Source organism: Vipera berus (assembly GCF_964194415.1).
Source record: "Vipera berus genome assembly, chromosome: Z".
In the NCBI taxonomy this organism is placed as follows: domain Eukaryota; kingdom Metazoa; phylum Chordata; class Lepidosauria; order Squamata; family Viperidae; genus Vipera; species Vipera berus.
In genome coordinates, this window is record NC_138205.1 from 26,697,507 (window position 1) to 26,724,281 (window position 26,775).

General features: G+C 39.2%; 2 protein-coding genes across 2 annotated transcripts; both read right to left on the reverse strand.

Moving 5' to 3' along the window:
- Positions 1-613: 613 nt before the first annotated feature.
- Positions 614-20,484, reverse strand: LOC308678868 (olfactory receptor 6B3-like; the record flags this gene model as incomplete). The annotated part of the gene is made up of 2 exons (XM_081346101.1): positions 614-1,554; positions 19,566-20,484. 2 exons carry the CDS (start codon positions 20,482-20,484, stop codon positions 614-616), a joined length of 1,860 nt encoding a protein of 619 aa, XP_081202227.1.
- Positions 6,361-7,284, reverse strand: LOC308677210 (olfactory receptor 6Y1-like; the record flags this gene model as incomplete). The annotated part of the gene is made up of 1 exon (XM_081343426.1): positions 6,361-7,284. The coding sequence occupies one exon, from the start codon at positions 7,282-7,284 to the stop codon at positions 6,361-6,363; it is 924 nt and encodes a 307-aa protein (XP_081199552.1).
- Positions 20,485-26,775: the final 6,291 nt, after the last annotated feature.

Consider the following 26,775-nt stretch of genomic DNA (forward strand, 5'->3'; position numbering starts at 1 on the left):
CCTGCCCTATGGAATCAACTGCCAACGGAACTCCAGACTGCCCCCGACCTTCGTTCATTTCGCCGGGACCTAAAAACCTGGCTATCTTTGAGCTATCTGGTCTGGACTGAGGGGTTTTAATGTTTTTAAATTGTGATTTTAATTTTTTGGGGCTAGACTTAATTTAATTTTATTTTAATTTTATATTGTATTGTTTTTAAATTTTGCCTTGTAAACCTCCCTGAGTCCTTCGGGAGTAGGGCGGTATATAAACCGAAATAATAATAATAATAATAATAATAATAATAATAATAATAATAATAATAATAATAATAATAATAATAATAATAATAATAAATAATAATAATAATAATAATAATAATAATAATAATAATAATAATAATAATAATAATAATAATAATAATAATAATAATAATAATAATATAGAGGACCCTTGCTGCTGCTGTCCTAGATAAGAGCAAAATTCCATGCTTTGTTTTTCTTTCCTTTTTAAAGAAAAAATCAGTTTGTTCTTCAGATCTATAAGAAAAGCTTCTGATTTCAATTTTATGGTCAATTTATGAATGCTTCAAGCTAAAAGTATTCATAACTTTATATTTATAAGAGTTGGTGCTCATTTGAATAAAGCCACCCTTTTTAGCTGTCTTCCTAATGCATCTTTGACCTCTTTGTTCCTTAGGCTGTAAATTAATGGATTCAACATAGGAATTACAACAGTATAAAAAACAGAAACAATTTTGCCTTGATTCGGAGAAGCCATAGCTCCAGGTTGACCATACATGAAGAAAGCTGTTCCAAAGAACAAGCTAACAGCCATGATATGGGAAGTGCAGGTTGAAAAAGCTTTGTGTCTTCCCTCTACAGAAGGCATGTGGAGAATTGTGGCCACAATATAGACATAGGAAACCAAAACTATAATGGATGTTATCACTATGATAAACCCACACAGTGCTAAGAGCACAATCTCATTTACAAAAGTGTCTGAGCAGGCTGCTTTCATGACAGCTGGGACATCACAGAAAAACTGGTTAATTTCTCCTGGTTCACAATAGGATAAGCTGAAGGTAAGGCTTGTCTGTGTGCAACAGTTGAGGAAACCAAAGAAATAGCAAACTGTTATTAGAAGTATACAGGTTTTCCTGGACATGATGACATTATAAAGCAGGGGATTACAGATGGCAGTAAATCGGTCGTATGCCATTACAGCTAAGAGGAAACATTCAGTTGTTCCAAAAAGAGAGAAAAAGAACATTTGTATGGCACATGCATTATAAAAAATGCCTTTCTGCCCTGTTGCAAAGTTCACCATGGCTCTGGGAGTTATAACAGAAGAATAGCAGGTATCCAAGAAGGATAAATTCTTCAGGAAGAAGTACATAGGACTTTGGAGCTGAGGATCAAGAGTAATAATAATGATCATTCCAATATTTCCCATCAATGTTACGATGTACAGTAGCATGAAAAGAAAAGACAAACCCAGCTGTAGCTCTAGGGGGCCTGAAAATCCTTCCAAAACAAATTGTTCAATTCTGGAATGGTTTCCCATTTTGTTTTCTAAAAGATTTGTGAGATAAAAAAATAATAAATAATAATGTAATAGTGACCTTTTATATAGTCTGACTCAAAAGACAATAAGTTATCAGTTCAAGGTTCATAAATGTTCTGCCACTTCTCACTGCAATCCATTTTTATTTGTACTTGAATAATGGATGAATGCAATAAAACAGTTGTTATCTTGCTTGATATCATTCAACCCTGAAAAAGTAAATCAGCTTTGATCATATTTATTGCTGAGATTGACATTATGGATTTCTTCAGATACCAAAAAATAAACTTTTAAAATACAAGTTCATAAATAACTTTAATCCTGAAGGCAAAAAATATAGATCCTTGTCTTACATATTTGCATAATGCATCATGTACTGGGTGGCAATTATTGCATTTAAATATTTTAGATTCAACCACCCTGAACCAAGATTCATTTCCCAAATGTTTAAGAAAAATAATAATAGTCAGATCAATTTATGTGAAAGATTTCATATTTCAATTTTCAACTTGAAAAATTCCTATTATTATTATTATTATTACTATTATTATTATTATTATTATTATTATTATTATTATTATTATTATTATTATTATTATTATTATTATTATTATTATTATTATTATTTCTTATATCCAGATATAATAAATTCCAAACACAAGCAATCTGCATTCACGCCCACAAATATAGAAAACAACTGTAAAATGAAGAAGTTTTCTTATGAAAACTACCTTAAATTTCATCATTCCCAAAGTAGAGCCATGTTATAAAAATGTCTGGCTAGAAATTATTAACTTTTTCCTTTTGTGCTCTGCTGCATTCTGTTACTGAAATCTGATGCCATTTTTAAGAGATTTCCCCTTGCCCCATACTTAAACCTATGCTAAAATATGTTATGGTCAATGAGATATCAAAAAATCATCATTAGCAGAAAACATATAAATATTATTCATAATTATTTTCAGTAAATAAAAATTGTGCAAAAATAAACACACTCAGAGAATGTTGACTCACACTCCTCTGTGGTGCTCCATTCAACATATTCAAACATTTGATAGGAGAGGAATGCTATCAATGTCATCTTAGAAAGTCTGTCATTTTGCCACATATCCAATGAAATATCCCATTTTTAGATTAAAATGAGTGCAATAAAACTCAGGATTTTGAAAGATTTCATAGAAAAGGAGTCAACTAGAAAGGCAAATTTATTTGGGGGAAAGCTAGGAAAACTACTTTTCCACCATTATCTGGTGGAGAAAAAGAGGGGAAGAAAGGGTGGGAGAGAAGGAAGGAAGGAAGGAAGGAAGGAAGGAAGGAAGGAAGGAAGGAAGGAAGGAAGGAAGGAAGGAAGGAAGGAAGGAAGGAAGGAAGTCTTTCACTCAAGTCAAAGTCCATTTGTTTTATTCATATTAGCTCAGAAGTGGTTTTCATTCTTACACAGACACAAATGTGTGGAGACCATTTTTCCAGGGAGTTATCCACATTGTTATTCCCCACCATGAACAGGAGATATTGATTTTCCTTAGTATCTGACAGTAGCAGAAGCATGCCCCAATAATTTGTTTTTAAGGTTCTGTTTCTTAACACAAGGATCAAAAGTTCAAAATAATAGAACACAACTTTGTACATCAAAATATATTGACTAATGGAATAAAAAAGTTCCACAAATATGAAAGATTTTTTTTTCCTTCTGGTATGATACATTGAAAGGAATGATCTTTCACCTTATTACTATATGAAGACTACCTCAAGCCACTGCACAGATTCCATTCATAATTGTATAAAATTTCTGCTGAAATGGATCAGAGTTTCTCAAAGCAATATAGTCCATATATCTCCATCAACAATCACTAAATAAGCATTGTTATCTCTTTCCACAATAATTCTCTCTCTTTAAAAATAGTAATTGCTCATTTTAATTATATCCCCTAGAGCTGTGGATCTAATGGAGAGGCAGATTTCTTAACTGTAAATAATGTATATACATAATTTGTTTTTCAAGACTAGTTATAGTCCCAGAAACTTACGTTTGTTCATTTATTGCAGTTTTTTAAGATGCAATATTTTGATTTTAAACCAGAAGACTTAGCTTCTACTCCATTTGTTGTTTGTTTGTTTGTTTGATTGATTGATTGAGATTGATTGATTGATTTCTATAATTGGCCATCTCACCAAACAACTCTAGGCTGGTCTTAGAAAGTAGTTCTGAGAAAATTACTGTTACCCTGATTCCATGCACTAAATATGTTATGCATATATTGAACATGTATACTGGTTATATGCTCACTGAAACCTTTCTTACTCCTCCCTAAAATAATGCTCCCGGACAATGTCTGATACATAAATCCATCCATCTCTGAAAACAGATAGAATACTTAAGCCACATGAAACCACAACTGAGATATTACTTTAGATATGTTTCTTATGGTGTTAATTTGGCTTATTTATTTATTCATTTTAAGTTTTATAGCTCTCCAGAAATGAAAGAGTCACTACACCTTAATTTAAATATCCACAACAACAACAACAAAATGTTAAGAGTCAGTGAAATAAAACTGTCTTTAATTATTCTTTAAATACCATTGTGGGAGAACCTTTATAACAATTTAGGAGTAAGGAATTCCAAAGTACGGTATGTGGACTGCCTTAGCAAATACCTGCAATTTTAATCACTTTCTCTCTAACCCATGATGTTAGGAGGACTCTGACATACCTACCCAAGATTGTTGTTTTTTTTTTCTCTCTCTAGACAGATAGATTCATTACTGACAAAATACTATCTGATGCAACCAACTTTTATGTCATACAAAGCTTTGTGAGTTTTTGGCAGCAGTTTGAATATGAGGGGTAAATCTATTGGTAGTCAGTCTAACAAATTTCTTTATTCTTCTGAATAAAGAAAAGTAGAGCTTCAGAAGATTTATCTTCCTTGACCCAGGATGTGGAATTACTCTATGTAATCCTTTTCATGTCCTTTTCATAAGTATATACAACTTTAATGGGAATGTTAGATATTTCTTAATAATATTTCAGCAGCAAAAGTTTGTTTTAATTATTTTATTGTTAATGAGGTTCTTACTATTTTAAAGTTATTTTAATGAAGTTTTATTATTATGAGAAATCTGAATTTTGGTGAAGTGAGTGTCATATATTATACACAAAAACAGTTACACAGAGATGGAGATGGAGAATACAAATAGAAGGTATCTATCTATCTATCTATCTATCTATCTATCTATCTATCTATCTATCTATCTATCTATCTAAGAACACAAAGCAACCTATATTGCTTGTGATTATCAAATATAGTCACTAAACATCTACTTTAAAAAAATGAATTTTGAATTAAATAACCAGCAGACCAAACAAAGTGATAAATATTTGGGAATGCAATTGTTTTAAAGAACACAGTGACCAGTTTTATGTTTGCTAAGAAAAAGAGGGGGGGGGAATCTGATCATTTCCAGATTATACTGAGGGGAACCATTAAAAAATGTATAATAAATGTTTTCCATCTAAGCTAGTAAAACAAACAAGTTAAAATATAAACCCTAATAGTTCGGTATTTTGTGTATTCCTCCCTTATTTATCAGATCATAGACTTCTTTTGAAGAAAACCAATGAAGAGAATATATATACACAAGAGTGACGAAGAGGTTAAAACACTGGATTAGGAAAAAGAAAACCAAGTTCCAGTCCTCCCTTAAGCAAGCACACCAACTGGATAACTTTAAGCCAGTTGCTCTAGTTCAATCGTAAACTGAGTAGTTGAAAAATAACTACTTATCAATGAGCAATGAAGCAGTGTGGTAGACAGGGCTTTTTTTCTCATAGAACGTTCAGAACAGAGTTCCGGCACCTTTTTTGGATGGAACCTTGTAGGGTAGGCAAGGCGGGTTGTATGACATGTGTGAGTTCCGGCACCTTTTTCTTTTACAAAAAAAGCACTGGTGGTAGATCACAACTTATAGTCTTCAGCAAACAGCTTTTGTACTTCAGTAGACTGATCTGGGATGATAATCTAGCTACAATATATCTGCTTCTGTCTACACACATACAAATCCAGACCAACATGGGATGCAGCATGAAGAAATGTAAGGCGTAGATCACTGATGAATTTTATTTTCTCCAGAGTCTCAAAATTTTAACCATCAACAGAGAATGACATGCAGTATAGGGGAAGGCTGTGTCATGATATGAAGCATGACTGTCTGATGGAAATGTGTAATTGAAAACATTAGATTTGTTTCACATGTGTACAATTTATGGTTTTCACTGAAAAGCAAGAAATAAACTATCAATGAATGAAAATATATATTTAAAAAGTTAAGACAACAGTCTATACTATTTTCTTTCAATAGAATAGAACAGAACAGAATACAATAGAACAGAATGTAAATTCTTATAGATAGATCTTAGTGTTAAAAAGTTCTACAATTCAATGTTAGTAATCTCTATAACTACATTATCAATATCTTATTTTATTTCATTTATTGTTCTTGGTTGGATATAATTCCATATATTTTACATTGATGCATGACCAAAATAAAGAGTGATATACTGAATCTATTTTGCAATTTTAAAAGTATCAATATCCTTTGCATGTATATTCATTGTAATTTCTTTAAAAAATAGTATATCAGTGAATATCCCAAGACAAAATTGACACCTGAAATAATTTCTGTGCAAACTATCAGATAAAATGAAACTGCTTTGTAAATTAAGATACAGTGACCACAATGGTATATTTATTTAAATTTTGTTTATAATTTTAGAATTATTCTGTGACACTAAGTAACAATTTTGCATAAGTATTAGCCAAAAAATGTCTTCCTCAAGGCACAATTTATCTCTTTATTTCTGAGACAATATATTAGAGGGTTCAAAAGAGGAACTATCACAGTGTAGAGCACTGACACAACTTTGTTAGCGTTGTAGGCATACATAGCTTTGGGCCGTGCATAGGTGAAGAGTGTGGTGGAGTAAAAGAGTACAACCACCGTGAGGTGAGAACTGCATGTAGAGAAAGCCTTCTTTCTTCCCTGAGCTGAAGGAATCTTCAGGACTGTTGAAATGATATAGATGTATGATGTAACAACCATACAGAGGGGAACCACGATAACCATTAGAGCCAGGATGAAGTCTACCAGTTCAGCTATGGAAGAATCAGTGCAAGAAACATTCAAGAGGGGTGAAATATCACAGAAATAGTGATTGATCTTGTAAGTTCTACAGTATTTCAGCTGGCCAATAAAGCTAAGTTTGATCATGGAGGTAAGTAAACCACATATCCAGCATCCTGCTGAAAGCTGAACACAGAAATTATTATTCATGAGGACTTGGTAACGAAGTGGATAGCATATAGCTAAGTACCGATCATATGCCATCACAGCTAGAAGAATATATTCACTGCACACAAAAGTGACAAAAAAATATAGCTGTGTTAGACAACCTTGGAAGGAGATGTGTTTGTCTTGTGATAGAAAATCTCCCAACATTTTAGGAACAATGACTGTGATGTACCAGACTTCAAGAAAGGAGAGGTTACACAAGAAGAGGTACATGGGCTTATGAAGATTATTATTGACCCAAATGACTACAATGATTATCAAATTCTCCATGAGAGTCATCAGGTATGCAGTGAGGAAGAGGACAAAGAGGAGAATCTGAAGCTCTGCAGTGGTAGTGAATCCCAGCAGGATGAAGTAGCTGACATTTGTCTGGTTGGCTTCTTCCATGCTGTGTAGATTATGGGATTTACAAGAATGAAAGACAAAAGATGTAATGCAACATCAATTATCCTGTGAGCACTTACATTTCTTTTCCATTGTTGAAGTTCAGGACAAAAAATATCTATGTGATAAATCTACCTCATTCTTCTTTACTATAATTCATTTGAAATATAAAGGATTGAAAATATAAAGGATGAACAATAAGGCAGTGAAAAACATTTTATTTTTTAAAAAGAAAAGTATACCATATTTTTCTCCCTACATATTCAAAATTAATTCCTAACAAACCTATGCTACAGCTTTTAAATATGCATAATGAAATGTACCAGATTCAAGGGCATAAACTGTATTAAAGCAGTGATATTTAAATTAATTGTAACATTTCTATCTGTTTATGTAGCTAAGAGACAGATATTTATTCTCATAGGATAGACTGTCCTTGGAATTAAAGTTTATTCTTGAATATTAGATACAGTTAATTAAAGAAAATATAATGCTTTCCCAAGCTAAATGGAAAATAAAGTGCAAATATATTCACCAATTTTTAGCTTCCATGAAATACCCATGAAGGAATTGTCGGTAAAATTCACAATTCAATGCTTTCATTCATCTCATTACATACATGTGAATGCCAAAGGAATTCTATTTGATTGCAATTTAGTACTACAACTTCCTTTAGACCTCCTTAAGAATATTATAACACCAGTTTATTTTCTGTATATCAAAATTCATTATATTATCTGTTCAGCTGAATGCCAATTGCAAAATTGTATAGAAAAGAAATAAGGATAGTCACCTCAGATTTAGCCAGGCTAGTTTTCTTTTTTTTTCTTCTTTTTTTTCTGTCATTTTATGGAGTGGATTTTTTTTTCCTGTTTCTATAATAATGCTTTTTATTTTCTCATCTCTCCTCCTTGGGACTAACCATGATAATTATTACAATTCTCCCAAGGATTGTTGCCTCAGAATATATTTTAATTCCTTCACCCCTTTGGATATATTTGGATTGCTGACAAAGAATTAAAGGGGAGACTGATGTTAAGCAGTTGTTTTAAACTCTAGGCAACAGGCTCTTTCTCACTTTTGTCAGCTACATTAGGGAGGGAAGAGATGAGGGGAGGAGATATGTCTTGAGTGTTTTGAGCACCTCGTCGACCCAGCTCTGAGCCAAATCTTTTGCCTGTATCAGCCCAAACTAGGGCCACCCACAGGCCTAGACATTAAAACAACTGCCTAACATGCAAGCAGCCCAGGTTCGAATCTCAGAAGGGTGTGGCTGACTGATGAGAGCAAAGAAGCTTTATTTATTTATTTATTTATTTATTAATTTAATTTATATACCACCCTATATCAGTCTCCCTTTAATTCTTTTTCAGCAATCCAAATTTATTTAATATAAACAATTGTCGCAGTTGTGACTGCCTGTGGATGGCCCTAGTTTGGGCTGATACAGGCAAAGGATTTTGCCCATATTTGGGTTGACAAAGTGCTCAAAAACACTCAAAACATTATATATATGTTAAATGTTTGTTAAGTATTTAGATTACCTTGCTAGGCCCCAAACATGGGACAAATCTTATTTCCTGTTTCAGCCTAACCCAAGGCCATCAACAGGCAGTAGTCACAGGAGTGACAGCTCATATTTGTGTAAATTTTTTGGTTTGCTAAGAAAGAATTAAAGGGAGACTGATATGCATTTCAAACTTATTTGTTCTCATCAGTCAGCCATACCCTTCTGAGGTCAGAACCTGGGCCGATTGCACCTTAGGCAATTGTTCTAGCCTTTAGGCCACTGGCTCTCTATACACACACACACACACACACACAAACATATATAAAGTGCCTAAATTCCTCTCTTTGTTCTGCAGTCATTATTCCTAAAATAAAGATTTACAGCTATTACCTACCAATAGTACTTGTTTTATCCTGCTATTTCATTGTCAACAGTTCCTTTGATATGTATATCCACACAACTCATTGTTTGAACTTGGACTATAAATGTAATAAACTAAATTTAAAATTAAATATATGCCACTCATATATGCCACCTTTTGTCAGTATCAACCACAAACCCTTGTGAGTGCACTTTTGAGCCCAGAAATATTTAGTAATACCATAGAAGACTGACAAGGATATAGTAATGTAGGCCACTTTTTTTCCTTCACACGTAAAAGATATAGCTGTGTATAAAGGATTATTTGACCAATCTGAGTAAATTCTCCAAATATGCATATTTTAAAAAGTTACTTATTTATTGAATTTATTTTTACTTTGCCTTTATTATTGTTATAAATAACTCAAGGTATCAAACATGCTTAATAATTTTTCCTCACCCTATTTTCCTCACAACAGTAAACCTGTGAGAGAGTGACTGGTCTGAAGCCACCCAGTTGGCTTTCATTGTAATGTATTGGGGTTTTCTTGTGTGCAAAGTTCACGTGTCTGTGATTGCTGCTAATGGTTGCCTGTGTAACAGCTTGGGGGTTTTAGCCAGTCTCCTGCTCAGCCATTGGCTGATTGATGTGGGGACTGTAATACTTTAAACCTATTGGCTGCCACCTACTGGCCATCATGATAAATAGTGGTGTGGACACACACACAGCTCTCTTCTGTTCCAGCAGCTCAATAAAGCATGTTCCTGTTTTCACCTGCTCGTCTCACCTCGTGCTACTAACCAATGCAATACATAACACTGGCAATGAAGGTGGGATCCTGCATCCCACGAAGAGCTGCAATGAGTCACTAGGGTGAGGCCAGTGACGTGCCTGGCTGGGAATGTGGTTCCCCACCCTCCGGTTGGCTAGTCCCAATTCTAGCAACCATGCAGCCCTGTGGACCAGCTCCAGGGCCAACTGGGAAGCAGGACAGAAGAAATGACTCTCTAGTCACGAAGACCTTCTGGAATGGCCAAGGTTGGAAAACTAGAAGAATTTGACATCACTCACCCAGAGAGATGGTCGTCATACATCGCACAGGTCGAGAATTACTTGAGAGCAAACCAGGTTTCCAAAGATGGCCTCAAGGCCGCAACCTTCCTTTGCATCTGCGGTCCAGCCACCTTCGATATTGTGGAGAATCTCATTGCGCCAGCCTAGATAGAGTCCGTAGCAATCATGGACTTGAAGAAAAGACTTAGTGAGCACCTGCAGCCAAAGCTATCAGTGATAGCATAGCGACACGCATTTGAACAGCGTGTTCAGCAACCAGGTGAAACAGCCACCGAATTCATCACGGTGTTGAGACAAGCTTCGCGGCTGTGCCAATTTTCGAAACCTGGAGGAGAGGCTTCGGGCAGGCTCATTTACGGCATTCGGAGCAGAGAGTTGCAACTGAAACTCTTTGCCAAAGAAACTCTCTCGCTCCAAGAAGCTCTCAAAGAAGTCATGGTGGACGAAGCCACCAGAGGTGCTGTAAAGGCCATGCAGCCCGCCAAAAGTGCAATGGACGAGGAAGCAGCCCACTATGAGGACGCCGAACTATGGGAAGAAGATGACTTCAACCAAGAAGTCGACAAGGTCCAGAAGCACCACAGCAAGGACATGAGCACTTGTGATGAGGCAGTTCCCCCTCTTCAGTGCCTGGGCTGCAGAGGCCGCCATCTTCAAGCGAACTGCAAATTCCGAACTGCCACGTGTCAGGCCTGTGGGATGACAGGCCACATTGCATCCGTCTGTCAGGGTTGCCAACAGGACCACAAGCAGCACAACGGTCCAAGGAGAGGTACCGGGGCCCCGGGACAATTCAGAGTAGGGTTCTGCTCCAGTTGCAGAAGTGTCTGCCGCACAGGAGCTCATAGGCCCTTCAAACCTAAATGCTGACTTCAGGTTGAACTGCAAGGCATCCCTTGCAGAATGGAGCTGGATACCAGGTTGGCGGTGTCAATTATTTCTTTGAATACCTTCAGACAAGTCTGCAGTTGTAGCAAGCAGTGGTCCAAGCTCAGGCCATCCGACATACTCCTTACTGGCTTCCAGAATTCCCCAGTCACCATCAAGGGTGAGGCCAGATTGGCCGTCACGTTCAAGGGGTTTTCAGGAGCCCTGGACGTGGTCGTGGTGGAGGGCCAGAGAACAATTCTCATAGGCCTTGATTGGTTTGATGCCCTGGGAATCCAAGTTACAGGGATCAACAGGACACAAGCGGCAAACTTGGTGTCAGTATGCGAGGAGTTCGCGGACGTGTTTGACACTAGCCTGGGTCAGTACAAGGGTCCTCCGATAGCCTTCAAGCTTGATCCTGCTGTAACGCCCATAAAGATCAAGCCCCGCAGAGTGCCATTCACACGTAAGCATAAAATCGATGCAGAGCTGGACAAGCTAGTAAGCCCTGGAATCTTACAGCCCGTAGATGGGGGGGAGTGGGAAACTCCCATTGGCATGCCACTTAAGGCCAACGGGGAAATCAGAATCTGTGCTGATTACAAATGTACCCTTAACAGGGCCTTGCATCAGCACTTGAACCCGGTGATACATTCTGGTATCACTGCAAGGGGGTACCATGTTTGCAAAATTAGATTTGGCTCAGGCTTATCAATAGCTACCGGTTGATGAGGCCACCGCAGCCGTGAAAACAATCATAACAGATAGGGGGGTGTTTAAAGTCAAATGCCTCCAGTTTGGGGTTAGCACGGCCCCAGGAATATTCCAAGGAGCCATGGAGCACATGTTAAAGGGCATTCCAGGGGTTTGCACCTATTTTGACAATATGCTCATTGCCAGTGAGTCCACTGAGGTGCTTGCTGGGAGGCTAAAGGCTGTCCTCCAATGGTTCCGCTCTGTGAGACTTAAACTTAGAAGGGACAAGTGTAAAATTGGGGTCCCTTCTACTGAGTTTCTGGGTTTCCACATCAATGCTGATGGCATCCACCCTGCCAAATCCAAATTGAGAGCCATTCAGATGACACCTTCCCCCAAGTCAAAAGGAGAGCTCCAGGCATTTCTGGGCCTCCTGAATTTTTACCATGAATTCCTACCTAACAAGGCCACAGTGGCAGAGCCGTTACACTGGCTCTTGGATAAGAATGTCCCATGGAAGTGGACCAAGGTCCACGAAAGCAGTTTCAAGGTAGTAAAGGCAATACTGGCTTCTAATTCAGTGCTCACGCATTTCAATGAGAAATTGCCAGTCTGCCTGGCCTGTGATGCATCCCCTTATGGGGTGGGGGCTGTTCTAAGCCATTTGTCCAGGGATGGGACTCAAGTCCCAAATGCATACTACTCATGCACCCTGTCAGCTGCTGAGCAAAATTATGCTCAAATTGACAAAGAGGCTCTGGCCATTATGGCTGGGGTGAAAAAAATCCACGATTACTTGTATGGCAGGGAATTCACAATATTCACTGATCACAAGCCATTATTGGGGCTGTTTACTACTGACAGACAGACCCCTCAAATCCTCTTACACAGAATGCTAAGGTGGTCCATTTCCCTATCTGCCTATAACTTTAGGTTGACATTTAAACCTGGAAAGGACATGGGCCATGCTGATGACCTAAGTAGGTTACCATTGCCTCATGTGGAGTCAGATCTGGCTCCAGCCTCTCACATCTTGTCAATCCAAGGTTTGCCTGAGTTCCCTCTACATGCAGGGGATGTGGCTGCAGAAATTGACTATTGCTGCTATGACTTCCTGGGGCTTTTAAACACCATCAGTCTTTGACTATCGGGGCTAGTGGTTGGTCACCTTTGTTCCTGAAAGCCCCACTTTGTCAACGAGAGTCTGCCACCTACTCATTTCATATGAGCTTCTGCTAGAAAAAACACTTTACGAACACCTTGAGAGCGCAGCTACAGAGCATGACAGAGGGGAGAGGGGCTCGGAGGGCCTGGGCTTTGGCAGTCTCTGAGGGGGTGATGCTACAATTATATTCACTTAAGAGGAATACTGTTCTCATTACACAACACAACATTTATAGCCAAGATGATATGGGAAAAATTTCTAGCATTTTCTTAGTAATTGGTATGAAATATATTCTTACACTGAAGTATAAAGTGTTTATTTACAATACTGGAATCAGCTAAATTAAAGCTGAAAAGAGGTAAGGATGCAAACCCACAACATGGTTTCATGCAAATCTGAATATACATCTGACTGGCTAAAGGAAGAAAGTATTTGTTTTCATTTGGTAATACATCAGGAAAGTCAATGAGAATAGCATGAGGAAATATAGATGTAATGTATTGGGATTTTACTTGAACTGCTTTCACATGTCTTTTGAATGCTGCTTAAGGTTGCTGAACTGAGGTGTCTGTGTAACAGTCGCTGACTAGCCAGACAGGCAGGCTCCAAGAAGATCATTGGATGATTTGGGGTGGGAATGGGTTCATTTAAACCTATTGGCTGCCGCCTAGTGGCCAACCATATAAGTAGCTGCGCAGAAGCCTCTGATTCAGTTCTGTTCCTGTTTGCCTCGATAAAGCAATGTTCCAGTTTGAAACCTCTCGTCTTGCTTCCTGCCTCCAAAGAACTCAATACACAACACTGGCGATGAAGGGAAGATCCTGCTTTTTTGGAAGAGTGAAAGTCACTAGGGGGTGAGGCAAGCAAAGTGCCTGACAGGGAATGCATTCCCCCCCTTGGTCAGCCTAGCAAGCCATGCTAGCGACCACCCCACCTTGCGGACCAGTTCCAGGGCCTACAGAAGAAGCAAAATGAGGCAACGAGAGACCCGAGCCGTGAACACTTCCCGAAGATGGCAAAGGTCGGAAAGCTTGAGGAATTTGATGTTACTCACTGAGAGATGGTCATCCTACATCTCAAGAGTAGAAAACTACCTCTGCGCCAACCAAGTCACTGAAGATGGCCTGAAGGCTGCAACACTCCTCTGTGTCTGTGGGCCTGCAACAATCAACATCGCAGAAAACTTAGTCGCACCAGCACAGCTGGAGTCTGTTACTTTCACAGACCTGAAGAAACAGCTCAGTGACCATTTCCAGCCAAAGCTCTTGGTGATTGCATGGAGGCATGCCTTCAAACAATGAGTTCAACAATCTGGAGAGACAGCCATGGAATGTATCATGGTGTTGAGACAAGCTTTGCGCCTGTGCCAATTTTCAGACTTGGAAGAAAGGCTTCAAGACTGACTTGTCTATGGACTATGGAGAAGAGAGCTACAACAGAAACCTTTTGCAAAAGAGACTCTCTCACTTCAGGAAGCCTTAAAAGAAGTCATGGCAGATGAAGCCAGCGGTGGAGGCATGAAAGTCATGCAGCTTGCCAAAAGCACTCAGCACGAGGAAGCCATCCACCATGAGGACGATGAACTTCCAGAAAATGTCGACTCTGACCAAGAAGTTGACAAGATCCAACGGCACCACAATAAGGAACTGAAGACTCCTTACAAGGCAATTGCCTTCCCTCGGTGTTTGGGCTGTGGCGGCTGCCATCAACAAGTGTACTGCAGGTTCCAGACAGCCATGTGTCAGGCCTGCAGGAAAACTGGCCACATCACCTCAGTCTGCAGAGGTCTCCAGAAGGACCGCCAATCAGACATTTCGATCAGGAGAAGTACTGAGGGCCCAGGGGCACATATTGTAGGGTTTCGCTTCAGCCGTCCCCTTAAGCCCAAACTTCGGCTTCAAGTCGACCTGAAAGGCATTCCTTGCAGGATGGAACTGGACACGGGTTCAGCAGTGTCCATCATTTCCCTGGAGACTTTCCAGTTTGTCTGCAACCGTAAGAAGAGGTGGGCCAAACCTAGGCCATCCAACATCATTCTGACTGACTTACAAAACTCCCTAGTTGCTGTCAAAGGCGAGGCCACCTTGACCGTCAAGTTCAAGGGATTTTCGGGGGCCCTGAATGTGATTGTGGTGGAGAGCCAGAGAATGAGCTTAATATGGCTTGATTGGTTTGATGCTCTGGGCATCCAAGTCACCAGCAAACTTGGCATTAGTATGAGAGAAGTTTTCAGATGTTTTTGACACAAGCCTGGGAGAGTACAAGGGCCCTTTGATAGCCAAAAAAAATTCATCCTGCCATAATGCCTATTAGGATCAAACCTTGTAGATTGCCATTTGCGCTTAGACATAAAATAGATGCAGAGATGGAGAAGCTGGTCAGCCAGGGGGTACTACAGCCTGTAGATGGGGTGAATGGAAAACCCCAATTGTAATGCCACTTAAGGCCAATGGGGAGGTCAGAAATTGCATTGATTGCAAGTGCACCATAAATAGGGCACTTAAACAGCATGCGTACCTGGTGCCAGTTGTCAGCCATATCTTGGCATTGCTGCAAGGGGGCACTGTGTTTGCTAAATTAGATTTGGCATAGGCCTATCAGCAGTTACTTGTGGATGAGGCCACAGCAGCTGCACAAACTGTTGTAACACACAGGGGGGCTTTTAAAGTCAAACGCCTTCAATTCACGGTTAGCGTGGCCCCAGGAATTTTCCAGGGTGTCATGGAGTGTACGCTCAAGGGCATTCCAGGGGTTTGCCCCTACTTCGATGATGTGCTCATTGCCAGTGAGTCCACTGAGGTGCTTGCAAGGAGGCTCAAAGCCATCCTTCAATGGTTGCATGAAGCAGGCCTTAAATTGAAAAGAAATAAGTGCAACATTGTGGTCTGTTCTACTGAGTTCCTGGGATTCCGTATTGATGCTGAAGGCATCCACCCTTCTGAGTCCAAACTAAAGGTAATTCAGCTGGCACCTAGCCCCAGGTCAAAAGGAGAGCTTCAGGCATTCCTGAGTTTCCTTAATTTTTACCATCCATTCCTTCCTAACAAGGCCACAGTGGCAGAGCCACTACATCAGCTCTTAGACAAAAACTCCCCACAGAAATGGACCAAGGTTCACAGAAACAGCTTTAAGGCAGTAAAATCACTACTGTCCTCCAATTCAGTGCTTACACACTTTAAACAATCATTGCATGTATACATTGCATGTGACACATCCCCTTATGGGGTGGGGGCTATTTTAAGCCATTTGGCAAGTTTTTTCTTTTATAATCCCATTTATATCCCGCCCTTCTCCGAAGACTCAGGGCGGCTTACAATCTAAGCACAAATCAATGTGCTTAGCAATAGCCTTCATTCTATGTATATGCCTGCTTATTAGGGCTCTCGGCTCCCCCAGCAGCATTATTACAAAGTCAGCTTATTGCCCCCAACAATTGCCTATTATTCAAGGACATTGTCCTCAGCTGAGCGCAATTATGCTCAAATTGACAAAGAAGCCTTGGCCATTGTGGCCGGGGTGAAGAAATTCCATGATTACTTGTATGGCAGGGAATTCACCATCTTCACTGACCAGAACCCACTGTTGGGGTTATTTACTACAGATAGACAGATGCCTCAATTACTTTCCCCTAGGATGTTACGATGGTCCATTTTTATGTCAGCCTACAGCTACAGGCAGATTCACGAACCTGGCAAAGACATCGGCCACACAGAGCAGCCTTAGCAGGTGGCCATTGCCTCAGGTAGAGCCAGATATGGCTCCAGCAGCTCTCATTTTGTCAGTTCAGGATTTGCCTGAATTTCCCCTCCATGCTGGGCATGTGGCTGCAGAAACTGCTGCAGACAAGGTTTTAAGCAGTGACTTGTCATGGATTCATCTTATGGGGGAACAGGGTTATTGTCCCCAGTCCATTAAGGAATCGTGTACTTCAGTCTCCTCATGAGGGACATCCGGGCATAGTCCGGATGAATTGGCACGAAGCTGACCTATGGTGGCAGGATTAGATAAGGCTATCGAGGCCCAAGTACATGGGTGTTACACGTGTCAATAGTCCAGACCAGAAATGCCACATGCTTCTGTTCACAGATGGGAGGAAACTCATTTACCATGGTCAAGAATTCACATAGACTTCGCTGAGCCCTTTCAGGGACAGCTAGTTTTGATACTTGTCAACAGCCACTCTAAATGGTTGGAAGTAATTCCTATTGCAACTATGATTACTGCTAGGACCATCCAGGTGCTTAGAAAGCTTTTTGCCACACATGGACTGCCAGAAGTCGCAATCTCAGACAACGGGGCCCAGATCACAGTGGCAGAGTTTCAAGCCTTCTTGAGGACTAACCTCATAAAGCATGCAACATCGCCTCCCTTTCATCCTGTTACTAATGGGCAGGCCAAACGTATGGTGCTCACTACAAAGGAGTCACTCAAGCACCTAGTGACCAGAGATTAGCACCATAGGCTGGCTGATTTCTTGCTTTGCCAGCCCACTACACAAGAGCCAAGCAGAGCTTCACTGGGGAAGAAGGCTCATCACAAAACTGGACAGGTTGCATCCTGACCAGGTGGCAGCAGACACCTCATGCCCTAAGGCTCCAGGGTGGTTGCAAGTGGTTGATGGGGTGTGGGTGCAAAACTATGGGCATGGGAATTTGTGGGTGGCTGGAAAAATTGTCAAAATCTCGGGCCCTCTTTTATATGAGTTGGCTCTGAATGGGGGGGGGAGTTGTTTGCCACCATATTGATCAGCTGCAGAAGCAGTTTGCAGAACAGCCACAACATGGGTCCTCTGATAGGGAAAGTCAACCCAAACAAGACAGATGCTCTGCTAACTCTGCTTCTTCCTTGGAGTTTAGTCTGAGCCGACCTGGAATGGCCGGCCAAAGGGACTTGAGTCAATCTGACTCTCGTGAACTCATGAGTCCTGGTCTACCCAGCCTGGCAGGTAAGCTGGTTGACCGGGAGTTGCCTGGATCCCCCAGGTGGTCTGCAAGGTCATGCAGACCACCACCATATTTGCAAGACTTTTTTCTCAAATAATATTAAGAATGTGTGTACATTCTAGGGGGGAGGGGTGAAGTGAATTGGGATTTTACTTGAACTGCTTTCATGTGTCTTTTGAATGTTGCTTAAGGTTGCTGAATCGAGGTGTCTGTGTAATGGTCGCTGACTAGCCAGACATGCAGTCTCCAAGAAGATCATTGGATGATTTGGGGCGGGAATGGGTTCTTTAAACCTATTGGCCACTGTCTAGTGGCCAGCCATATAAGTAGCTATGCAGAAGCCTCTGGTTCAGTTCTGTTTCTGTTTGCCTCAACAAAGCAATGTTCCTGTTTTAAACCTCTCGTCTTGCTTTTTGCCTCTAAAGAACACACTACACAACAATAGACACCATAGTTTATTGGATTAGACAAAGGCTGTGTTGTTTGAATATGAGTTACTGCTGATGTTAAATTGCTAAGAGTTATATCTCAGCAAACGTGTTCACCTGAACTGATGTTATCCCCTAGTGTTTTAAGCCTTTGTGTCTGAAGCCTTTATGCTTTTATGGTTGTATTGACAATTTATTTTTCTTGATAAAGTGCATTTGTTACAAAGGTAATTGGTTAATTTAACAACATTTGACTATCTTAACACCACTTTGACGATCTCCTTTTTTATATAAAACATTAGATAAGTTACTACAACATCAGAGAAGCAGGAATGATTCACAGAATTACTATAAATTACTATAATTACTATAATTATCCACTATAAAAATAATAGCACCGTTAACAAGTATCTTCAATCTTCTAGAGTTAGAAATGTTATTTATACATATTAGCAGAGCTATAATGACAATCATGAAGAAAGATAGCTTGAGCATTGCATTCAAAAATTCCTCAAGAATTTTTTTTTTTTTGCAACTGAGATATCAAGGCAGGCCTATCCCTGACAGAGGTCTTGTTTACTGATAAATTAAGGGTATTTAAACAAGTACTTGTTATTTCGTTCTACTTTGCTACTACTATTGCAACAAACAGCAACAAGTATTGGTGTGTGAGTTGTGATACTAATCAAATGAAATGTTGAAAACACTTCATCAAAATAATTGCTTTTCAATAGAGGTTAGATAGACAGTGTAGATATATAATGTGTGTGTATATATATTTGTGGATAGATTGATAGATAATGGACGGATGGACAGTATCTCTATCTGCCTGTCTCTGTGTGAATGTATGTGTGTGTGTCTATGTCTGTGAAGGAAATGTTCTAATTGTGTCACCTTTTAGCCAATGTCCCAATGGTATCAAAAAATTTAATTCAAGAAAATGAAAAAGTCTGAAATACAAACAAAAATCACTTTCTAACAATAAGAATAGTTTGCCTCTATCAAGTTTATGTCTCTATGGTTTTATGGATATAGAATTATAGTTACTCAAAAAGTGAAACCAGATGTTTCTTTTGAGTTTTATTTTATAATGAGTTACATAAATACATAAGAATACAAATATACCTGAGTTGTGTTTGGGAAAAAGAGGGATAAATGAAAGAGAAGTAAAAAATAATTTTTTAATATTGTTCTATTTCCTATGATGATAAACAGCTTTTCTAAATATTTCCTTAGCGCGAAAATGTCTTCCTCAAGGCACAATTTATCTCTTTATTTCTGAGACAATATATTAGAGGATTCAAGAGAGGAACTATCACAGTGTAGAGCACTGACACAACTTTGTTAGCGTTGTAGGCATACATAGCTTTGGGCCGTGCATAGGTGAAGAGTGTGGTGGAGTAAAAGAGTACAACCACTGTGAGGTGAGAACTGCATGTAGAGAAAGCCTTCTTTCTTCCCTGAGCTGAAGGAATCTTCAGGACTGTTGAAATGATATAGATGTATGATGTAACAACCATACAGAGGGGAACCATGATAACCATTAGAGCCAGGATGAAGTCTACCAGTTCAGCTATGGAAGAATCAGTGCAAGAAACATTCAAGAGGGGTGAAATATCACAGAAATAGTGATTGATCTTGTAAATGCTACAATACTTCAGTCGACCAATAAAGCTAAGCTTGATCATGGAAGTGACAAAACCACACATCCAGCATCCTGCTGAAAGCCAAGCACAGAAATTATTGTTCATGAGGACTGGGTAATGAAGTGGATAGCATATAGCCAAATAACGGTCATAGGACATAACAGCTAGAAGAACAAATTCACTACACATAAAACTGACAAAGAAATATAGTTGTGTTAGGCAGCCTTGAAAGGAGATTTGTTTTTCTTGTGATAGAAAATCTTCCAGCATTTTAGGGACAATAGTAGTAATATACCAGACTTCAAGGAAAGAAAGGTTACATAAAAACAGGTACATGGGCTTATGAAGGTTACTATTGACCCGAATAACTACAAGGATTATGATATTCTCCATCACGATCATCAGATAAGCAAAGAGGAAGAGGACAAAGAAGAGAACCTGAAGCTCTGCATTGGTAGAGAATCCCAAAAGGATGAAGTAGCTGACATTTGTCTGGTTGGTGTCTTCCATTCAAAGCAGAATCTGTGATTTGAAAGAGATAGAAGAGATATGAAGCAACATCAATTAATTTGTGATCACTTATATCCACATTTTTGAAGTAGAATACAAAAAAATCCATAAATGATAATTCTAGCTTACTCTTTTTATTTCAAAACATTTTTGAAACAATTATGATTTAAATCATTTTAATATTATAATTAATATGATAGAATGACAATAAAATAATTTGAAATAATGTTTTAAAAATATAAAGGCTTTATAATAATCATATGAGATAGATGATGGATGGAGAGAGAGAGAGAGAGAGAGAGAGAGAGAGAGAGAGAGAGAGAGAGAGAGAGAGAGAGAGAGAGAGAGTAATTACTGATGCTGTATTCTTAAACATACAGGTTCACCTATTACTTGACATGTGAGGGCTTCAATGGGATTGAAGAAATGAGATTTAAGTTACTTGTTGCTCTTGAGTTTCCAAGATCTCATATTTTTTTTTCTGGCAAAACTTCTAAAAGTGAGCACTACTTACATTTGCTTTATTGGATTCTTAGATATGTCTACTACTGTCCTTACATTTGGAAGGTAAAAGTAGATGTCATACTAGTATATGCTGCTTAAATATCCAAATGTGCAATGGAGATCATGACAGTTCCATTCTCTTTACACTTTCAGGATTCCATCCATTCAGGAAAATGTATCAGCAGAGCTTTAGTCTTCCTCTGAAGTGGATGACATTTTGTTTTTCTATTTCATAATTTTCTTCAGAATGCTGGATGAAGATTATCTCCCTTGTGTCTTTTTTCTTTGGCACAAAATATTGAGGAAATAATGTGATAAATCCAGTTAACATTCCACTAGATGAATTCCTTCCTTCCAAAGAAGCCAGAATTCAGTAGAGTTCTACTCATGTTTGAAGAATTGCAAATAAAACTTAATTTTCAATTTTCTGCCCCAGTTTTTGATAGTTAAGAAATTAGAGGGAGGATCATGGGATGCTGACATTGAAAATAATGTATGCCTTATAGTTTTTGATGTAACTTTTATAGGTGCTATATCTGGTGACTATATCTGGTGACTTATCTAGCTAGCTAGCTAGCTCTATCTTCCTCAGTATTAACCTGTGATCAAGTGAAAAGTCACAAATCAGACACTAAAGACAGAATAATCAGATTCACTTCACATCCCCTCCAACATTAAGTGTAGTTAGAGAATTGATCCTCTTTTTGTTTAATAATGAGGAATGCTTAATGTGGTAGTTATTTTGTGGTTAATATAATTAATTGATTTTTAAATGTATTTATAAAAATAGGGAATGGAATCTAAGGTTGTAGAAAAAAATTCTTCTCATATTGTAGGTTTTCTCATATTACTGGCTTTTAACTACATAATAGAAAAGGTATAAACAAGCAATATTTTAAAAAAGCTAGATAGATAGATGATAGATAGATAGATAGATAGATAGATAGATAGATAGATAGATAGATAGATAGATAGATAGATAGATAGATAGATCACCAGATATAGCACCTATAAAAGTTACATAAAAAACTACAAGGCATACATTATTTTCAATGTCAGCATCCCATGATCCTCCCTCTAATTTGTTCTCTGTCATCTATCTATCTATCTATCTATCTATCTATCTATCTATCTATCTATCTATCTATCTATCTATCTATCTATCTATCTATCTATCTATCATCTATCTATCTATCTAAAAATAAAACAAAAATAAAACTACCAGTTGTTGCCCTAACAAATGCTAAATAAAATGGGGTACATGCTTTTTCACAGTACTAAAATGCAATGTAAAGGAACATAGCAAACATTCAAATTAGATTGCTATATTGTGCTGTAATTATTTCATGTAGCATCTTGAATTACGGAGATAAAAAGCAATCTCTTATATTTGAAATCCAGCATGCACATATCTTATTCCTTAGGTGAAAAAGTTAAATTTACTGGCACTGCTTACCCTATTTTAATCTCTATTTAAGGGTATGAATCTTAATGCCTGCATCTGAGAAAGGAGTACCAGCATAGTAATAATCTTCTTATTACCCTGTCATCCCACTTTATTGATAAAGATTTTATATATGATTTACAACTCCCCCACTTTCCAAAGGCTGAGGTCTTTTAGTACCATTCCCTTCCCTTCCTCATATTTAAGCTTTAAATACTTTTAAAATGCAATCAGACGCCATTCATGAAGTTCTAAAGAAAAGAAGATTTTCACCTTAATATACATTCAGTTCAGTTGGTTTTGGCTCTTCTAATGGAGATGGATTCTTCCACTGATATAAGACTGTCTATTTATAATCTCATCTCTGTACCAAGGGATTAAGGGACTAAGTTTGAAAATGATTGCTTCCCTCATAAGGATTGTAGATTTAGAAGATATTTTAGATCCTACACCTGATCAGCATATCTCTTCCTTGCAATTCAAAACTGAGGATAAAGTTCACAGCTTTAAGATCTTTGGGAGAAAAGACAAATTAAAAGTAGGCCATGGAAAATTTAGTTCTGAACAGAAATGAAGAATCCCTTTTTGGCCTAAGGAAAAGGAAAAGAGAGGGTTTTTTTTAATCATCATCATAGATAATATCTTTGCAAAAATAAGCATTTTAATTTTACACATTTTAAAGCACATTATTTTAAGTGCTTAAACAGAACATTCTAGAAACCAAATTACTGTCAAACTGCTTTGAAATTTCAGTAGAAGAGAATATATGTAGCTAAGAGTTAAACTGTAGAGAGCTTGGTTGTTTCCTTGCCAACATTTCATTACAGAGACTGCTGTGTATTAATATAATTTCATAAGGGCAGTTATAAAAGGTCAACTGTTGTTGTTAATTCAAATCCTTAACTCTCTGTCTACTATTTTGCAAGCTTGTGTTTTGGGCAGGAATGTTCATTTTAAACTCATTGATTGCCACTTTGCGGCGGTGCGTATAAATAGACGTCAAAGCGGCTGTTAGAGCCGCTTCTGTGTTGATTGAATGATAAAAATACTTGAAAGATAGTAATCTTCTGAAGATTTCAGAAACATTTAAAAATATGTTAGATGAAGGAGTTACAATGATGGAAATAACAGAGGCTATAAAGAGACTAAAAAATGGAAAAACTCCTGGTCCAGATGGATTTCCAGCAGAGCTATACAAAAGTTTACAAGAGATATTAAATGACCCATTGAAAGATGTTTGTAATGGACTTCTACTAGAAGCTAAAATCCCGATGACATGGATTGAAGCAAATATTACCTTAATACCAAAAGATGACTCAGATTTCACCCAGATCAAGAATTATAGACCGATCTCATTGCTTAATGTGGATTATAAATTTTTTACTTCAATAATGGCGGAGAGACTCAAAATGTTGTTCCCCTTCCACCATGATGGGAGGTGGTGGTGGTGGGATTTTTGTTCATAGGGAAGATTGTTGTTCTCTCTTTATTAGACTGCAGCAAAAGATTGGGTGTATTCGTCTAAGATTTTTAGGTAGTCCTAATTCAACTGTTACTGGGTTTATGATTCTTTTAATTGGAAAAGGTCCAATGTATTTTGGTTCTAGTTTTTTACAGGGTTGGAGAGACTTAAGGTATTTTGTAGACAGATATACCATCTCTCCCACCTTGAACGGTGTGGTATCGGCTCTTTCCTTGTCTGCCTGTGTCTTGTGTGCTAATCTAGCCTCTGTTAACGCTTTTCTGACAATAGGCCAGGTGTATTGTAACTGAGCAATCCATTCCTTTAGTTCTGGAATTACCGGTTCTTTTGGGGTTAGATCAGGTATAGGGTTGAAACTTTGGCCTGTAGCTACTTGAAAAGGAGTGTAACCTGTGCTGGAGTGAACTGCATTGTTATATGCCACTTCTGCGAAAGGCAGTAGGTCTGCCCAGTCCATCTGTTGGAAACTTATATAACATCTTAAATATTGCTCAAGTACTGCATTAGACCATTCACATTGCCCATTCCCCTGAGGATGATAACTAGATGTCAGTCCTTGGGTAGTTCCTAACAGGGATAAAAATTGGGGCATGCGAGATAATGCGTCTGCCAGGAAGTTCTTCCACCCCGGCAAATGTTCGAGAGAGAAATTGAATCGGTGAAAGTGTTGGGACCAGCGGGCTTGCTTAGGAGTGAGTTTCCTGGGCATTTTTAGTGCTTCTAAATTTTTGTGGTCTGTCCAGACCTGGAAAGGTATTTTATTTCCTTCCAAAAATTGGCGCCATGTTAAGAATGACCACCTTAATGAGAATGCTTCCTTCTCCCATATTGGCCATCGTTGTTCAGTTTCCGTAAGTTTCCTGGGTGTATATGCACAAGGTTGCAACACCCCCTCATCATTTTCCTGTAGTAATACAGCTCCGACTGCTACGTTGCTCGCATATGCCTGTATTACAAAAGGTTTCTTGGGATCTGGGTGTTTAAGTACAGGTTCAGCAGAAAAGAGTCTCTTTAGCCTCTCAAATGCTGCTTGACATTCCATTGTCCATTTTAGAGGCTGGCTGGGTTTCACGGGGGACCCCCCCTTCGTTTTCAACAAATTTGTGAGGGGCATGGCTATTTGGCCAAATGCGGGGATGAATTGGCAGTAGAAATTTGCAAACCCCAGGAAACTTTGTAATTGCTTCCTTGTGTGGGGGGGTGCCCACTCTAATACTGCCCTGACCTTCTCAGGGTCCATTTCGATGCCCTCTGGAGATATGCGATATCCCAGGTAGTCAATTTTTTCCTGATGGAATTTACACTTTGATAATTTAGCATATAAATGGGCAGCTCGCAACTTTTTCAGGACTGTTCTGACTAGTTTGATATGTTCCTCTTTGGTTTCTGTGAAGATTAGAATGTCATCCAGGTAAACCAGGACCCCCTTATATAGGTGCTCCCTTAGTACATCATTAATTAATTGCATAAAGACTGCGGGGGCCCCTTGCAGTCCGAATGGCAATACTTTGAATTGGTAGCACCCCATTGGACAGTTGAATGCAGTCTTCCATTCGTCTCCTTCCTTAATCCTAATATGGTAGTATGATTCCCTCAGGTCTAGTTTGGTAAAAATCCTTCCTTTCGATAGGTGGGATAGCATATCCTTCATTAGGGGAAGGAGGTACAGATTACATTCACTAATTGTGTTCAGATTACGGTAGTCCACACACAAGCGAAAAGAACCATCTTTCTTCTCCCTGAACAGAACTGGGGCGGCCACTTTGGGTTTTGACGGCTCAATAAATCCTCTTTATAAGTTTTTCTTTATGAATCTTTCCATTTCTGCCATTTCCCTTGGGCTCATAGCATACATCCTGGGTTTTGGGAGCTTTGCTCCAGGTTTGAATTCTATGGTGCAGTCTGTGGGGCGGTGGGGGGGAAGCTCATCTGCCCTCTCCTCACTGAAAACCTCAGCAAAGTCCCTGTATTCCTCTGGAATCTCTGGTAACCCCTTCTCTTTCCCCACTGCTGCTGTCTCCTCTCTTTGGGTTGGGGAGGGTGTTTTGGGGTTTTACGTTTGCCTGCTCCCCTTTTGGGAAGTTGAGTTCTGCTGTCCTCCAGTTTATCTTGGGGTAACATTTCTTCAGCCATTCCAGTCCCAAAATCATTGGGCATTCCATGCCTGGGGCCACTATAAACGTTATGTCTTCCTCATGACACCCCAGGGATATGTGGATTGGTAAAGTGGCTAGGGTAGCTGGTCCCCCCCTGCTATAGATCCATCTAATTGACTGAAGGAGATTGGTTGTTTTAGCCTCCTCACTGGGATGCTCAGTTCCTCCACCAGTGTTGGGCTGATGAGGCAGCGGATGCAGCCAGAGTCTATCAGAGCTTTTATTTTGATGGCTTTAAGTATAGAGGAAGCTAATATAGTCACTGTCTTAAGTATGGGTGGAAGGGGTCCACTTACCAATGGTTCTCCCTCTGAGCTGTCTTCCGAGGTGTCCACTGCCCCTGCGGTGTAGGCCGGAGTCCAATCCCAGGTTTTGGCAGGAATTGTGGACTCTACAGCCTCTGTCCCCTTCATGGAAGATTCTTTTGGGTTGCCTTGAGGCTTCTCCAGCTTTTTGGAAGATGATGCCTCTGTTTTGCATGGAGGAGCTTTCGAACAACATTCTGCAGCATGGTGGCCCTCTCTCCCACAATTGAAACATCCCTTTGATTTTTTAGCTGTGGCCGGTGGGTTTTTCCCCTCACGTGTTTGCTCGAGTGGCAGGTGGCCCCATGGTTTTCCTCTGCGTTGTCTCTTCAATAGGTCTATTTCCACTTCCTCTGCCAGGACATACCAGTCGTCGAGATGGTAGGGGTCTCCTCGAGG